The 13,656-nt window shown below is 38.6% G+C and overlaps 2 protein-coding genes and 1 long non-coding RNA gene across 8 annotated transcripts in view; 2 read left to right on the top strand and 1 right to left on the bottom strand.

Annotated features, from left to right (window-relative positions):
- Positions 1-12,655, top strand: part of UBA3 (ubiquitin like modifier activating enzyme 3) — a 16,886-nt gene extending 4,231 nt beyond the window's left edge. For 4 of the 6 annotated variants that reach the window (XM_006027615.3, XM_006027614.3, XM_025208861.1 and 1 more), the window contains 15 exons: positions 346-426; positions 1,390-1,472; positions 2,713-2,793; positions 3,433-3,476; positions 3,771-3,835; positions 5,166-5,321; positions 5,457-5,559; positions 7,106-7,219; positions 7,514-7,567; positions 8,082-8,118; positions 8,197-8,278; positions 10,267-10,367; positions 10,491-10,554; positions 10,675-10,729; positions 11,818-12,655. In XM_006027615.3, the coding sequence (XP_006027677.1) occupies positions 346-426; positions 1,390-1,472; positions 2,713-2,793; positions 3,433-3,476; positions 3,771-3,835; positions 5,166-5,321; positions 5,457-5,559; positions 7,106-7,219; positions 7,514-7,567; positions 8,082-8,118; positions 8,197-8,278; positions 10,267-10,367; positions 10,491-10,554; positions 10,675-10,729; positions 11,818-11,906 (1,209 nt within the window). In that variant the 3' untranslated portion in view covers positions 11,907-12,655. The remainder of the gene's footprint in view (positions 1-345; positions 427-1,389; positions 1,473-2,712; positions 2,794-3,432; positions 3,477-3,770; positions 3,836-5,165; positions 5,322-5,456; positions 5,560-7,105; positions 7,220-7,513; positions 7,568-8,081; positions 8,119-8,196; positions 8,279-10,266; positions 10,368-10,490; positions 10,555-10,674; positions 10,730-11,817) is intronic. The other 2 variants (XM_025208859.1, XM_025208858.1) reach the window with 1 other exon arrangement.
- Positions 11,362-13,468, bottom strand: LOC112550928. The gene is made up of 3 exons (XR_003095013.1): positions 12,908-13,468; positions 12,664-12,804; positions 11,362-11,417 (listed from the first exon to the last, which is right to left on the bottom strand). It is a non-coding gene; the product is annotated as an uncharacterized LOC112550928 (long non-coding RNA).
- Positions 13,469-13,620: 152 nt separating this feature from the next.
- Positions 13,621-13,656, top strand: part of TMF1 (TATA element modulatory factor 1) — a gene marked incomplete at its 3' end in the record, with an annotated part of 21,526 nt that continues 21,490 nt past the window's right edge. The window contains exon 1 of the mRNA XM_025208843.1: positions 13,621-13,645. Coding sequence (XP_025064628.1) covers positions 13,621-13,645 — 25 coding nt within the window. The remainder of the gene's footprint in view (positions 13,646-13,656) is intronic.

Raw genomic sequence — 13,656 nt, 5'->3', positions numbered from 1 at the left:
CAACGTAATATCTTTTAACAAACTTTGTCACTGAGGGAGAATGAGGTGGAGATGCTGCTTATTTCAGAAACAAAATAAAATGCAAGTAAATGAAGGCAGTGGCGAAATCAGTAGATATCTTGCTCCTATTACAGTCAGGGTATTAGAACTGCAGGCACTGAATAACTGCTGAAGTCCGATATCTGTCTACAGATAAAGGGGTGATTCGTTCTGTTGCAGATCTAAATGCGTTACAAATAGATTATTGGGTATCTATCAGTATTAATGGTGGTAATCTTATGATGCTGTCAGAAAATCACGTTTTTTTCTTCAGCATATTAATGTTCTTTTTTCCATTCTTTACAGGCTCTTGAGTTTTTGTTAAGCACATGTAAAGTTCTAGTTATTGGAGCAGGAGGATTAGGATGTGAACTCCTTAAAAATCTGGTAATTATTTTTGTTTTCAACTGTTTCTTGTGATCCTCATTTTCTTTTATGGGTGAGGAACCATACTGTAGTTCAAACTGCAACTTCACTGAAGTAAGTTAAATAGCTTCTGTACACAGTTTCTTAAGCATTTTATATACATGTTAATAGTTCAACTTGAAGTCTGCTCTTTGCACTTACTTTCAGCTTTGATTTGACCACAGACCTGAAGAGCCCTTGAATACAGACCTGAATTTATTATTGTAAAATAATTAATTTTCTGCTTTATCACTTCTGAACCTTGGAAGTGAGGGAGAAATGTTTTTTTTCATAAATTAAGAACACATGAAAAAATTCTATCCCCTAATGTCCACTCGTGAAAGTAGCTTATTGAAGACCAATATACTGCTAATTTGCTTGTACTGCAGCTGTTTGGGCTAAAAATATTACATCAAGTATTTCAAGGTGAATATCTCATTCACTTTGTTAATGTACTAGCTTCAAAGCATTCTTTGACCACTTGAAACACTTTTAATCCAGTTTATCCAAACACTCTCTAACTTTTGGAACCAACATTTTAATTAGAGAATAATTATACCCAACTAGAAATTAATTGTTTAGTTTACAGGAAATGTTAATGCATACTAAATAATATACCTCTAACTCTAATAATATACCTCTATATAACTCTAAATATTTCAGATTTTTAAATTTATTCCTGCAAAACTAATTTTGGAATAAGCCATCCCTTAAGCCTAGAATGTCTTCTTCTACAGCTATAGCCAGTGGGCTTTTTAAAATCTAGGCAAAGGATATTTCTTGCTAGAAAAAGCCAGAAGTATTAATATTATCAATCTGTAATCAGTTGAGAAGATATTTCTAGATTCCAGCAGAGGTTGACTTACAAGCATTTGAGATGTGTTTTAATATGACCATATAAGCATCTCACTTCCTCTTATTCTCTTCATTGATTTTTATCCACAGGCACTGTCTGGTTTTAGACAGATCCATGTTATTGACATGGATACTATAGACGTTTCTAATTTGAATAGACAGTTTCTGTTTCGGTAAGTGATAATTCCATTATTTTAAATTCTTTTTCAAATCTAATCAAAATACATTTATATTTTACTATCAGTATAGTTCAGATCAAGATAATAGCTGTGCTTTACTAATCCTCAGGTCTGGTTCTGCATTGCTTTGCCTTTTGTGTAATCACTTGCACATTTATAAAGTAAATGTATTATTTTTACTTCATTGTGTCTTGCATCCAGTTTAAAAGTTTATAGGCTGAAACAAGTACACAAGATGCAAAGCAGTCATCTTTAATTATGCCAGTTACTAACCTTTGTTTTTTCAATATGTTTGTGTAGAAATATGCAAATATTCAGTACTTGTTTTAATACTTAATGTTTTAAATGAGAAAAGTCTTACTGTTTTTCATTGTACCAAGAAGAAACAACTGCTGTGTATCAAAGTAAATTGAGAAAATACACTGCAGAAAATGGTTGTTTTGGCCAAGGGAGAGCCTAGATTATAGTCTCTTCCCAATTTAATTTCTCTGAGCAAATTTGATAGGTTTCTAAAATTAAAATAAAATTCTAATCCGGCCATAGTTGGCATAATAGCAAATAGGGAATATGTAAGTACTTGTATTCTTTGGTGACTTCTGGCAAGCATCTGGAATACTGAAATACTAATATTGAAATATTAGTTGATCAATGGCTACAGCAACTGAAATGTAACAAATTCTCTTAGCCTTTCTAAACACACAGTTCATTTTTTATGTTCATTTTATTTTGGTGGGAATTGCCATGCCAATTTGAGAATAGATTTGGCCTCACATTTGGTTTAATATGTTTTAACCATCAATTGAACTTTGAGATGCGAGTTAGTTAACAGTATAGAAAAAAATTTTAGTTGGATACAAGTATTGCACCTCTTTCAAGAGAATAAATCTCTTAAGCAGAACAGTATTGTTGATGCCTGAGGAAATGGAATGGGTAATTCCACCAAAGAATTTGTGTACGTTGCAGTATCAACTTCAAAAATGCTGTTTTCCTTGCTAATAGAAAAACAAATGAATAAAAACCCGTTTTTCAGGTTTGGTAACAATTGCCGTTTTAAGCTATATAGAAAACTGTCTTATGTCTGAAGTTTGAGTAAATGCCATCAAAGAAATGATGGGCGTAGTCCTTACAGTACTTATATTAGTAAGTTGTCCTGCCTTACAGTATTGAGAGAGGCATTCTCACCAAAATGAATGGGTGCTACTAGAATAACAATTGTGAAAGCACTCTCTTGCAGATCCAAAGATGTTGGAAGACCTAAAGCAGAGGTTGCAGCAGAATTTCTGAACAGCCGAATCCCTAATTGTGCCGTTGTATCGTATCCTTTTCTAGAGCAGTAACAGCCACTGAGATGTCTAGCATTTACAAATAACCTGTGGGTGGTCAGGCTATTTAAAGAATCTAACTTCTGCCCTTTCCATTTGTTCAACAAAAAACACATTCATTTGATTAATGGCTAAAATTCTTGGGCTAGCTCTGGCTCCTTGAACATAGGACACATGCACGTGCAGTCAGTCACTTTGCCTGGGAAGCTCAGGTAGTGTCAAACTGATCCAACGTGACCTCTGTGTGTGACTTCATCACAGGTCTCATTGACGGGAACATGCAACTGGTTGGTGCTTTGAAGTCTCTTATCCTGAAATATTTTCTAGAGTATCTGTTGAATTTTATTTCATAGAGTATCTTATTGGTACACTGCAAGACACTCTGGTGAATATGAATCTATTCAACTAGAATGAAATATCTGAAAAACTTCAGAAAATTGCCAAGCCCAAATGTCCATGTCCTTCCTGGATGACTTGAACAGTTTCCATGCATTTTAAGTTCTCTGATCACTATTAAATATTTGTATGTTTGTTTGTTTGTTTTTTTTAAATACCGAGTTTTTGTTTCACCTAAACTTGATTATAAAGATGCTCGTTAAATCATATAATTCCTTTACTGCCTGTACGTTCAGACATTTTAAAAAGATTCAAGATATGGATGAAGCTTTCTATCGACGTAAGTGATATTTCCTAAATATACAGATTCTCCACTTGTGCTTCAAGAAAAGATTATAATGGTTGCTGGTTTTTTCCATCAAGGTGTTCATTTTTTTTTTTTTATTGTCCCTGTGGAGTTATGCAGACAATATTATTGGTTAAAGACTAAAACTTAGATGAAACTTTCTTGTGGGCAACATAGGGTAGATATTGGGACTGCATATTATTTCTGTTTTAAAATTCATTGACAAAATGTATTGTCTACTTTGAGAAACATACACTGGTATACATTTTAAATAACTTTCTCTTCTAGAATTTCATATTATTGTATGTGGTCTGGACTCTATAATTGCAAGAAGATGGATAAATGGCATGCTGGTAAAGACTTTATTTAATATTTTTTAAAATTATTCACTATTTGAATTTAAATTAAACTAACAGTTTTGTGCAAATTATAGCAGTAATATAGGATAAAAGGCTTTTGCACAGTAAAACTGGTTAAGGTATCGATCAAGACCTGCATTTTACATTATGTTTGCATGTATTTTTACTTTTGTTCGAAGATTTATGCCTGTAACACTGGATTCTAGTAAACACACGTTACCATATTATATCTTGTGAAAAGAGCGTCACCTAAGGTTTTACATTTAAATTAGATCAGGATTTTGAGGCTGTTGAAGGTAGGTGTTCACCAATCAGTGGAGGGCGGGGCCACCAGGGCCTCTCAGCTGATCAGAGGCATGTGGGGGGGACCTGCCATGATACGCCCACAAAAGTGGGCCATCTGCCCGTGAAATCAGCTGGCTGCTGCCTTGAGTTGGGTAGACCCCTAAACGTAAGGTATTTAAATTACTTGGAGCAGAGCTGCCCACTTAAACCGTTTTGTGTAGAATCTCACAAACTATCCCATTGTGACTGCTCACATCTCCAGCAAACTGTACCCTTGTCCGCACCATTTCATCAGGATGTGCCTGCCTGAGATATGTCAAGCTATTTGTAGGTACTTGATCCTGTCAGCACAGTACCATAGGGTTGATCGTTTAGTGGCAGGTACAAAGTAGGCGTCCTCAGCCTGTGCGCTTAATGCTGAGAGCATGCCATCAGCAATTCTGCATGGAGTTCCATATGAGTAAATAATGGTCTACATCTGTCTGACATAACTGTCTGCTACATTCTCATCTACTGTATTTACCTGAATCCAAGACGGCTTGGAATTTAAGACAACCCCCCAGTAATTAGATTCTAGAAATAGAAAATTATCATTTTAAAATCATTTTTCTGTGTCTGGAATCTGTTGGGCGGTTGTCTTAAATTTGTCCCCTGCACTCTGGCATGGAAGGCAGTAGTTGGGGAGGAGGACCAGACAGCCTGCCCCTTGCCACTGGCTTCTCCCTGATGCCTTCCCCCTACCTTGCTGCCTGGAGAAAATGGTTCACGTGAATCAGGCCAGCAAATTAATCTCTTGGCCAGGAAGCAAATCTTTCTCCTCTGTGTTATGTTAAGACCTGTTTTGGGGATGGGGTCCAAGATAACTGGTGAGCCTCCACAGGGAAGCAAGAACAAATGCATTAGAGAGGTGTTTTTAAATGGTAAAGAACTAGTTCTTTGCTGTTCCTTTGTACATCCTCCTGTGTTATACCTTCAAGTAAGAGAGAAATTCCCACAGTATAAAATTGAATGTAACCTGTGCAAACTCTGATTTCATTAGATGTCATTTTTACACTATGAAGATGGTGTACTAGATCCAAGTTCCATCATACCTTTGATAGATGGAGGGACAGAAGGCTTCAAAGGAAACGCACGTGTGATTATTCCTGGCATGACGGCATGTGTTGAATGCACTCTTGAACTTTATCCGCCACAGGTAACTCGGTGTTGATTATTTTTATAGTAAGCATTCCATTTCTTTTGTTTTGTTGCCTGCTCTTCCCGTGCCACTTCTTTCCTTTCCACTCCCTCACAGGCTGTGTTAATTTATTTTATGATCTTTCCTTGTCAGATCAATTTTCCAATGTGCACCATTGCATCTATGCCCAGGTTACCCGAACACTGTATCGAGTATGTCAGGATATTGCAGTGGCCAAAGGAACAACCTTTCGGAGGTAATTGATAGACTGCATTGATCCAAAGGTGTTTGTAATGGCCCAGTGGTGTTTAGATGATCAAAATTTCTTTTGATGCTTATTTGTGCCAAAGACAGACATATATTTGGTAACTTTTGTTTGCTTTTTAGTTTGCATTTTGTATCTTTAAAAAAACCAAACACTGGCTGGCTGAATTTGTTGTTCAATTAAAGTACTCCGCCAGTTTACAGCCTGAAGCAAACATTTTGTGATTACAGTTAGAAAAACAATAGACTCATCCTGTTGAATAAACAGTTACTGACCTCTTCACATGTTGCTCATTTAAATTCATAAGCATCAGCAGCAGAAAAAAGAACTGAGAAGTGATTGTTTGGAGGCAATAATGCAACTGTGTTTTCTACTTATGTAGGCATATACAGATGTATAATTTTTTTCATTGACTTTCTGTGAATGACTTCATTATTAAGATACATGCTGCTATTATGCTGGATAATTGATACAGAATAGGGTATTCATGTTATGGTAGTTTAAGCTTTTCATAGCTTTACCTTTGTATGATGCAGTAATTCACTGAATTTTAATTTGTTTACATAGAGGTTTTACTGAGTTCAGTACTCGTTTTTGAAGCATCTTACATAAGTAAAAGTCAGTTTCAACAACTGACCTTTACATAAACTGTCAAAATGTAAGTGTCGCTTACATATACAAATGACTTTGCTGCTATGTTTTAAAATCATTGCCATTTATTTTTTTTTTTTATTTTAAAGAAAAGTACTGGTACCCTATGGGTTTTGGAGAAGCAAATACAAGCCTCTTTGCAAAACCTGGTCATTATTTAAAGGGGAAAAAATGGCTCTGGCTTCTTGGTCTACTGACTTACAACATTGCTTTTTAAAAATAGTGTACATTCCTAGCACTTGAGACCATGTAGTTAGCCTGCAGCCCATCACTCTGAAAAGGGATGCTCCAGAATTAATGGTGGAAAATATGAACATGCACAATTAAAATCATCACGTGGTTTTGGCCTAATGGTTTCCTATAGGATTTTTAAAAGGCACTGCCAAAATCTCCCATGTCAAACCCTCTAGAGACTGCTAAATGTGGAGGGATGGCTCTTACTCAAAACACCTCATCTTCTATCTGTTCATCCTTTTTCCCTCAGTAAAACCCATGGTGGGAGGAGAGCCCCTTAACTGGATTTGAGTTGAAGAGAATTGTGCTGAACAGACTCCCTACCTCTTCAGACTGGCACCCAACTCCTGCGTTATTATTTTGTATTCAACCAGGCTTTCCGTTCCAATCTTCTCACTCCCAACAATGATACTTTCTGCCTGACCCCACAACCTCACCTTGCAGATTTTTATATAAGGCTTACATCAGGGTATAATGTGTGTGGAAATCTGATTTAATGAAGTAGTTTTGCCAACACCTCCAAGCTTGTGGGTTAATTTTCACCAAAACTCATCTAGAAACTGCAAGTTTGTGTTAATCCATGACATGTTATTTATGAAGAGCTATAATAGATTTAAACAAAATTGTCTTTTTCTCTCTAACTTTTTTGTAGAGTGTGTTCCTTTGGATGGAGATGATCCAGATCACATACAGTGGATTTACCAAAGAGCTTTAGAAAGAGCATCACAGTTTAACATTAAAGGTGTTACGTACAGACTAACTCAAGGTAAGAGAATGGTATTTTAGTCTCTGTTAGTGCAGAGTAATGTCTTGCAAATGATGACCTCTGTGTTCAGAAGGTATTCAGCTGTCACTGGCTTTATGTACAAAACTTCAAAATACAGTTTTACCTATTCTAGAAGAATGTGTAGGTATTGTGGAAATTATAAATGGGAGGCGGTGTAAAGTGATTTCGGGTATACCCATCTGCAGTCAAAACCATCACAGATTTTGCATAACATAATTTGTCACGTAAAAATCATTTCTGGAAAAAACAAACCTATGTGTTTTACCTCGGCAGGGGTTGTTAAGCGGATCATTCCAGCTGTGGCATCTACGAATGCAGTCATCGCAGGTATAGTAATACCAGAAGGCAATGCTTTTGTACGTGTGGCTTCATGTTTCAGTAGAAGTTCCCAGCATCTAGAATGCAAGCTCTACTTCACTCCACCTATTCTCAATAAATAATGAGCTTTTCATAGGCAATTAAGGATTGGAGGGCTAGTGTGGATGCAGCTGGGTTTTGTCATTTTATGATTGGCCCACTTTCCTTTTTTCATTACCCTATTTTTGCCTCCATATGGCAGCTACTTTGGTCTTGCCTGAATTTTGATCTTCCTGTGAGAGTAAGCAAAAGCTTGCCTCAGATGAGAGAGATGGCAGGAATAATGCAAGCTGCCTTCAAACCTGCCTTAAATTCATGTCAAAATCACATTAGTGTGTAGCCTCCGAGCTTCCTGTCAGTATGTTGGATAGAACCTCTTGGCTTCTGTTTTTCCCTTATTTATGCAATATATTGACTTTGCATGCGTGCATGTATGTGTGTGTTCTGAGATTTGAGAACAAAGTAACTGTTTTTCCCTTTCCAGCTGTATGTGCCAGTGAAGTTTTTAAAATAGCTACAAGGTAATGTGTTGGCTTTTAATAACATAAATATTTTCAACAAGGTTATTTGTATAAACACTAACACATTTCTCATTACAGTGCATACATTCCTCTTAACAACTACTTGGTGTTCAATGATGTAGATGGACTCTACACGTATACGTTTGAAGCTGAGAGAAAGGTCAGTACTATTACACCTGAGCCTCTAGGCTTCTGAGGTTGTTCTCGATTTGTTGCAGTACCTTTTTGCAATAGCAATTGGATACTTATTTGTTAAATTTAAAATTGCATTTCTTTGGCCCCCAACCCTCAGAGCACAGACAGATGACGAAATGTGGGGTCCTTTTTGTATGACCCCATTGCAGAGCTCACTATAGCTGTCTCTTCCAAAAGACCAAGTTGGCAGTGGTACATTTCTGATGAAGCTTTGCAAAGTGAGGACACTACTATACTGTGTGCACTGTAACTGTTACAAGTAAACCAGCCTTGCTCTGCATATCCCACCTGCCTTCCTACTGTTTACATCTCCTTGAATCCTGATCCTAAACCCACCCATTCTCCAGCTACTGCATTCTATTCCATCCCTTACCATCAACAGGTGCTAGTCTCAAAATTTCACAAATACACAATCACAGACTCCAAGTGAGGCAGAAACAAAGCTACTGGATCCATTGTGCAGAAATATTTTCCTAGTATTAAAAAATATAACTGACCCTTAACTTGATTAAATGCATAGGATTTTTTTATGTGCATTTGTGTGGTTGTTTGGTTTAATAGTGGTGGCAGTCTGTATATGAATTGGTTTCTCAGAGTAGCAAGACTTTCCCCTATCAAATTAACTAAGGTGAACAGTAGTTGAGGTCAGGGTTCACAAGGTATCTTTAATGTATAACAAGTGTACTTTACACCCCAGGCACTGTGCTGTTACTCTGGGAAGAAATTTCTTTGCTCCAGGCTTCCACATCCTCAGTAATCAGTAGTATTGTTCCACTGGGTGTCATTTAAAGTAGAAGGGACTTATTTGATAGCTGAACCAAAGGCCTACCTCTGCTTTAACTAGATTCATTATAGGGTAAATAAAATTTGTTGGGTGACTTAATGAAGAAACATTGATACTTGTCAGGCCAAGGTTTCTCAATTCCTAAGAGAAGTAGTTCTTGATGCAGGAAGCATTTTCTGTCAGCTACTTGTGTTGGGCTGCTGGCATGCCCCTTTTTTAAAGTTACACCAGTTCTTTTTTCAAGAACTTTTAGCCTGAAAAAGCGCAGGCTCAGGGGTGATCTGATGGCCACCTACAAGTTTATCAGGGGTGACCACCAGCATCTGGGGGGAACGTTTGTTCACCAGAGCGCCCCAAGGGATGACGAGGTCGAATGGTCACAAACTACTTCAAGATCGTTTCAGGCTGGACATAAGGAAGAATTTCTTTACTGTCCGAGCCCCCAAGGTCTGGAACAGCCTGCCACCGGAGGTGGTTCAAGCGCCTTCATTGAACACCTTCAAGATGAAACTGGATGCTTATCTTGCTGCGATCCTATGACCCCAGCTGACTTCCTGCCCTTTGGGCGGGGGGCTGGACTCGATGATCTTCCGAGGTCCCTTCCAGCCCTGATGTCTATGAAATCTATGAAACTATTTAGAAAAGGTGTTTTTTAGGTGGTTAAATTCTTAACTTCAGCATTTGCTTTTGCCAGTCTACCTGGAGGAAAACAGTATCGGTGTCTGGAGAGCTAAATGTGTAGCAAGGAAGCTTTACTGCTCTGACATGAAGAATTTAACCCACAGAACAAAATACAGTGTCTAATGACACACCAGCATTTGTCCTAACACCCTTGTTTGTTCAGTAACAAAACTACCATATTAACCCCAAATGTTAAACCAGACATATTACAGGCTGGCTGTACTGCCTTGTGTATGCAAAAATGCTTATTTTATGTTAATAACTAAGGGCTTGAAACCAAGCCCAATTAAAAAGCAGATGGAAATGTTCCAGTCGGGTGTACTGGGAACTGGATTGCATCCTTAATCTGCACACAAGTACTACTATTTCTAAATCTAAGGATGAATGCATTTCACAAATAATTGTAAATGGCAAAGATTTTACTGGCACTTATGTTTTTGGAACAATCTGTTGTTATAAACTTGATTCCTGTATAACTTTTCTTGTAGGAAAATTGTCCTGCCTGCAGCCAGCTCCCCCAAAATATAGAATTCTCTCCATCTGCTAAATTGCAGGAGGTCTTGGATTACTTGACAACTAATGCTTCATTGTAAGTGTGCAACTATTCTGGCTACTTATTTTGAGGAACTTGTTTTGCAGCATGTTAATATTTATTTTTAAAACAAACTTACTCGATGTGTTTCCTATCCACTTTTTCATATTTTTCATGCAGGCAAATGAAATCTCCAGCAATCACAGCAACGATGTATGGGGGGAATAAAACACTTTATTTACAGGTAATTTCTATTGTCATAATTTTGCATAGTTACTGAAGCTCTGTGTAAGTTTGCTGCCTTGTTTAATTTAAAATAAAATGTTGTTTCTTGTCTCTTCCCTCCTACCCCCGCCCCCCCCAGACAGTAGCTTCAATTGAAGAACGAACAAGGCCGAATCTTTCGAAGACGTTGAAAGGTATTGTCTAACTGAATCACAAAGTTACAGTTTAAGTGATTCATGGTTCCAGTGGGCTGTTTTACCTCTGCAGCAAGCTGCACTTCGTCCTCCTATTACTGCAAAACAGTATAAGAAACAGATATCTTAAATTGGTTGCAAGTTACATTGGATAGAAACTAAATGAAATTAGGACATACCTAGTGTTAGACATCTTGATTTGTCATTTTGTTACATGGAAAGGTAGAAATTGCTGTGCCATTATAAAATTTAAGGATTTATTGATTTATTACAAAATACTCAGTGCATAATGGATTCTGTACCTAGTTTTTTGTGGAAGAGGAACTGTAAGGATAACTTACCTCTGAGTAGGATTTTCAATGCAGTTTGCTGTCTGTTTCCCTTTAGAATTTTAACCATGTTGCAAAAGACAAAGGGGAGTGAGACATTTCTTGATTGTTTTCTGTTCTCACTTCCCTGGTTCTACTCTGCAGCAGACTATGCTTCCAAATTGTTTTTCCTGCTGTTACAGGGGTGTAGGTTGTAGCCATGTTGGTCTAAGGACATGGGTAGACAAGGTTCTTTGGGTGAATCTGGTATCTTTTATTAGCCCAACTCAGATAGTTGGAAAAATTCTTCTTAGCAAGTTTTCGGGTTTAAATACCCTTTGTCAGGCTGAGGAAGCATCTGCAGTTGGTACGTGCTCTTCCTGGATGGAATAAATAGTAAAGAAACCAGATGCTGCGCTGCTATGCATACAAGACAGGCAGTCAGTGAAGATGTAAATTTTCCTGCTGTCTCACTTTCCTGTAAGTTACTCTAGACATGAGCTCCCCTGTCTTGCAGTATCACTTGTATGAACAGATCCCATTAAAAATACATCACCCAGCAAATAAGGTAATCATTGAGCTAGAACTTCAGTTTAGATCTAGCCTGTTTTGTTCTTGACAAATACCTCGTGTTGGTCAACTTCACTGTAATTCAGTAAAGAAGCTGTTAAATCTAACGTGTATACACAACTCCTCTAGCTTTCTTAGAGGTGACAGACTTGTATTTTTTTTTTAATTTTCAAATCTGTCGCACTTACCTTCTTTTTTTTCCCCTTTCAGAACTTGGTCTCGTCGATGGCCAAGAACTTGCAGTGGCTGATGTTACTACCCCACAGACTATGCTGTTCAAGCTTCATTTTACTACTTAATTTACACACAATTGATTCCCACATTCGTTGGGAGAAGTCTGCACACCTTGTCAAACAAATGTGCTCTATGTGCATGTTTAAATGTAATCTAAAATGTCCTTTTTAGCAACAGCATTGCTGGAAGTTAGTTTATCCCAAAAGAATCGCCTGTATTTTAGAACTGTCTCTTAGAAGCCAATATTTGGTGGATGGTACTTGTATAAATGCTCCTTTTAATGTACAGAGCCCGGATACAGTGATAAATGTGTTTTTTCAATGTGTGTTGATCCTGTTAAAATAATGCTGACACTCCTTCCTATGCATGACAGTTCTGTGATGATCAAAGGAGTTGTTCCGTTTTGCCCATCTGAATGCCCACCTATACAAAAAGAATATCCTTAAAGAGAACCATGGTGATTTTAATTTAAATTTTAGAACCCATATACATTTCCTGAATCTTACCTTGAAACCTGAGGGCTGTAGAGGAAAATAAGCATTATGCTTGTTTATTTAAGCAAATTCATAAAAATGAGTATTAACAGATACTAAGTATTGAAAAGACTTAATTCCGTTGTTTACAAAATAGGGGGAAAGACGATGTAATTGAACTAAACAAACACCTGTACATGAAAAAAGCATTTCCTTGTGTATATTTGCAACAGACAAGTGGCTGCTATGTACAGTATTGCAGTCAAAAACCCACTGATGTTCAGGACTGAGTTGTATTTGGTTATTATTGATGCTGTCACAATATTTATTAATAAAAACAAAAAGATACCTTAGTCTGCTGATTGTGTGACCACTATTAAAATGCTTGCATGGTTGTAACTTTAACTATTCAGGAGCAGAAAAGGGTTGCGGGTGGCTGGGTGCGAGTGTCACAAACTCGGACAATGCCTTCCTCCTTTTCTACCTGTGCCTGGAGGAGGAATAAACAGTAAATGCTTCAAGACAGTACATGGGACAGACTGAATCATTTCACGATGCATGAAAAACTCATATGAGGAATCGGCTGCATTTACCATGAATATAAAACTGTGAACATTGCAGCAGGCTGGAATATTTTTGGAAACGTGATACAGAGCAGAACACTGATAGTGTTGAAGCGCCGTGAGATAGCAGGTGATTTATTCAGAGGTGTAATCGTTAGCCAGTCTTGGAAACGACTCCACCAGTTGGAGCAAGGATTTGACTTCCTTGCGAGGAGTCTGTACAATCGGGTGCATCTGTGCATGCGCTCGGCTGTGGAGTAAAGTGTCACCATCTACCTGTGTGATGCTATTAGGCCACAGCAAAGTACCGCTGCCCTAAAATAGTACTGTTGGGGGTGGGGCTGTTTTAGGGCAGGGTAAACAGGGATTAAGTGCATGTGTAGATGGTGACTCCAGGCATAGTTTGTGCCAGGTCTGCGCAGCCCAGCCAGCAAGGGCCAGACAGCTGCCTGCGCCTAGCCACAGGTCTGCACGGTCAGGACCCTCGTGGCGCAGCCCGCCCCCTGATACTCGCTGAGCCCTTCCTACCACCACCTGCTCGGCTACGGCGGCCCAGCGGGGACAAAAAGCAGACGCGCTTCTCCAAACCCAGCCCCCCCATGAGGGTGGGGCGCAACCGGAAGAGGAAGCCGCTGCTCCGAGCCCCCTGCTCCGCCATGACACATACCGAGGAGGAAGTGGAGCCTGCAGTCCGCCATGACAGCCCCTGAGGCGGAAGGGGCCGGAGTGTTCGCCGAGCAGCGATGGCGGCCGTTGAGGCGCAGCCACGTGACGGCGGG

The sequence above is a fragment of the Alligator sinensis genome, unplaced genomic scaffold (assembly GCF_000455745.1).
Source record: "Alligator sinensis unplaced genomic scaffold, ASM45574v1 scaffold937_1, whole genome shotgun sequence".
Classification (NCBI taxonomy): domain Eukaryota; kingdom Metazoa; phylum Chordata; order Crocodylia; family Alligatoridae; genus Alligator; species Alligator sinensis.
The sequence above is the reverse complement of the archived record's forward strand: the minus strand, read 5'-3'. Positions and strand labels throughout refer to the sequence as shown.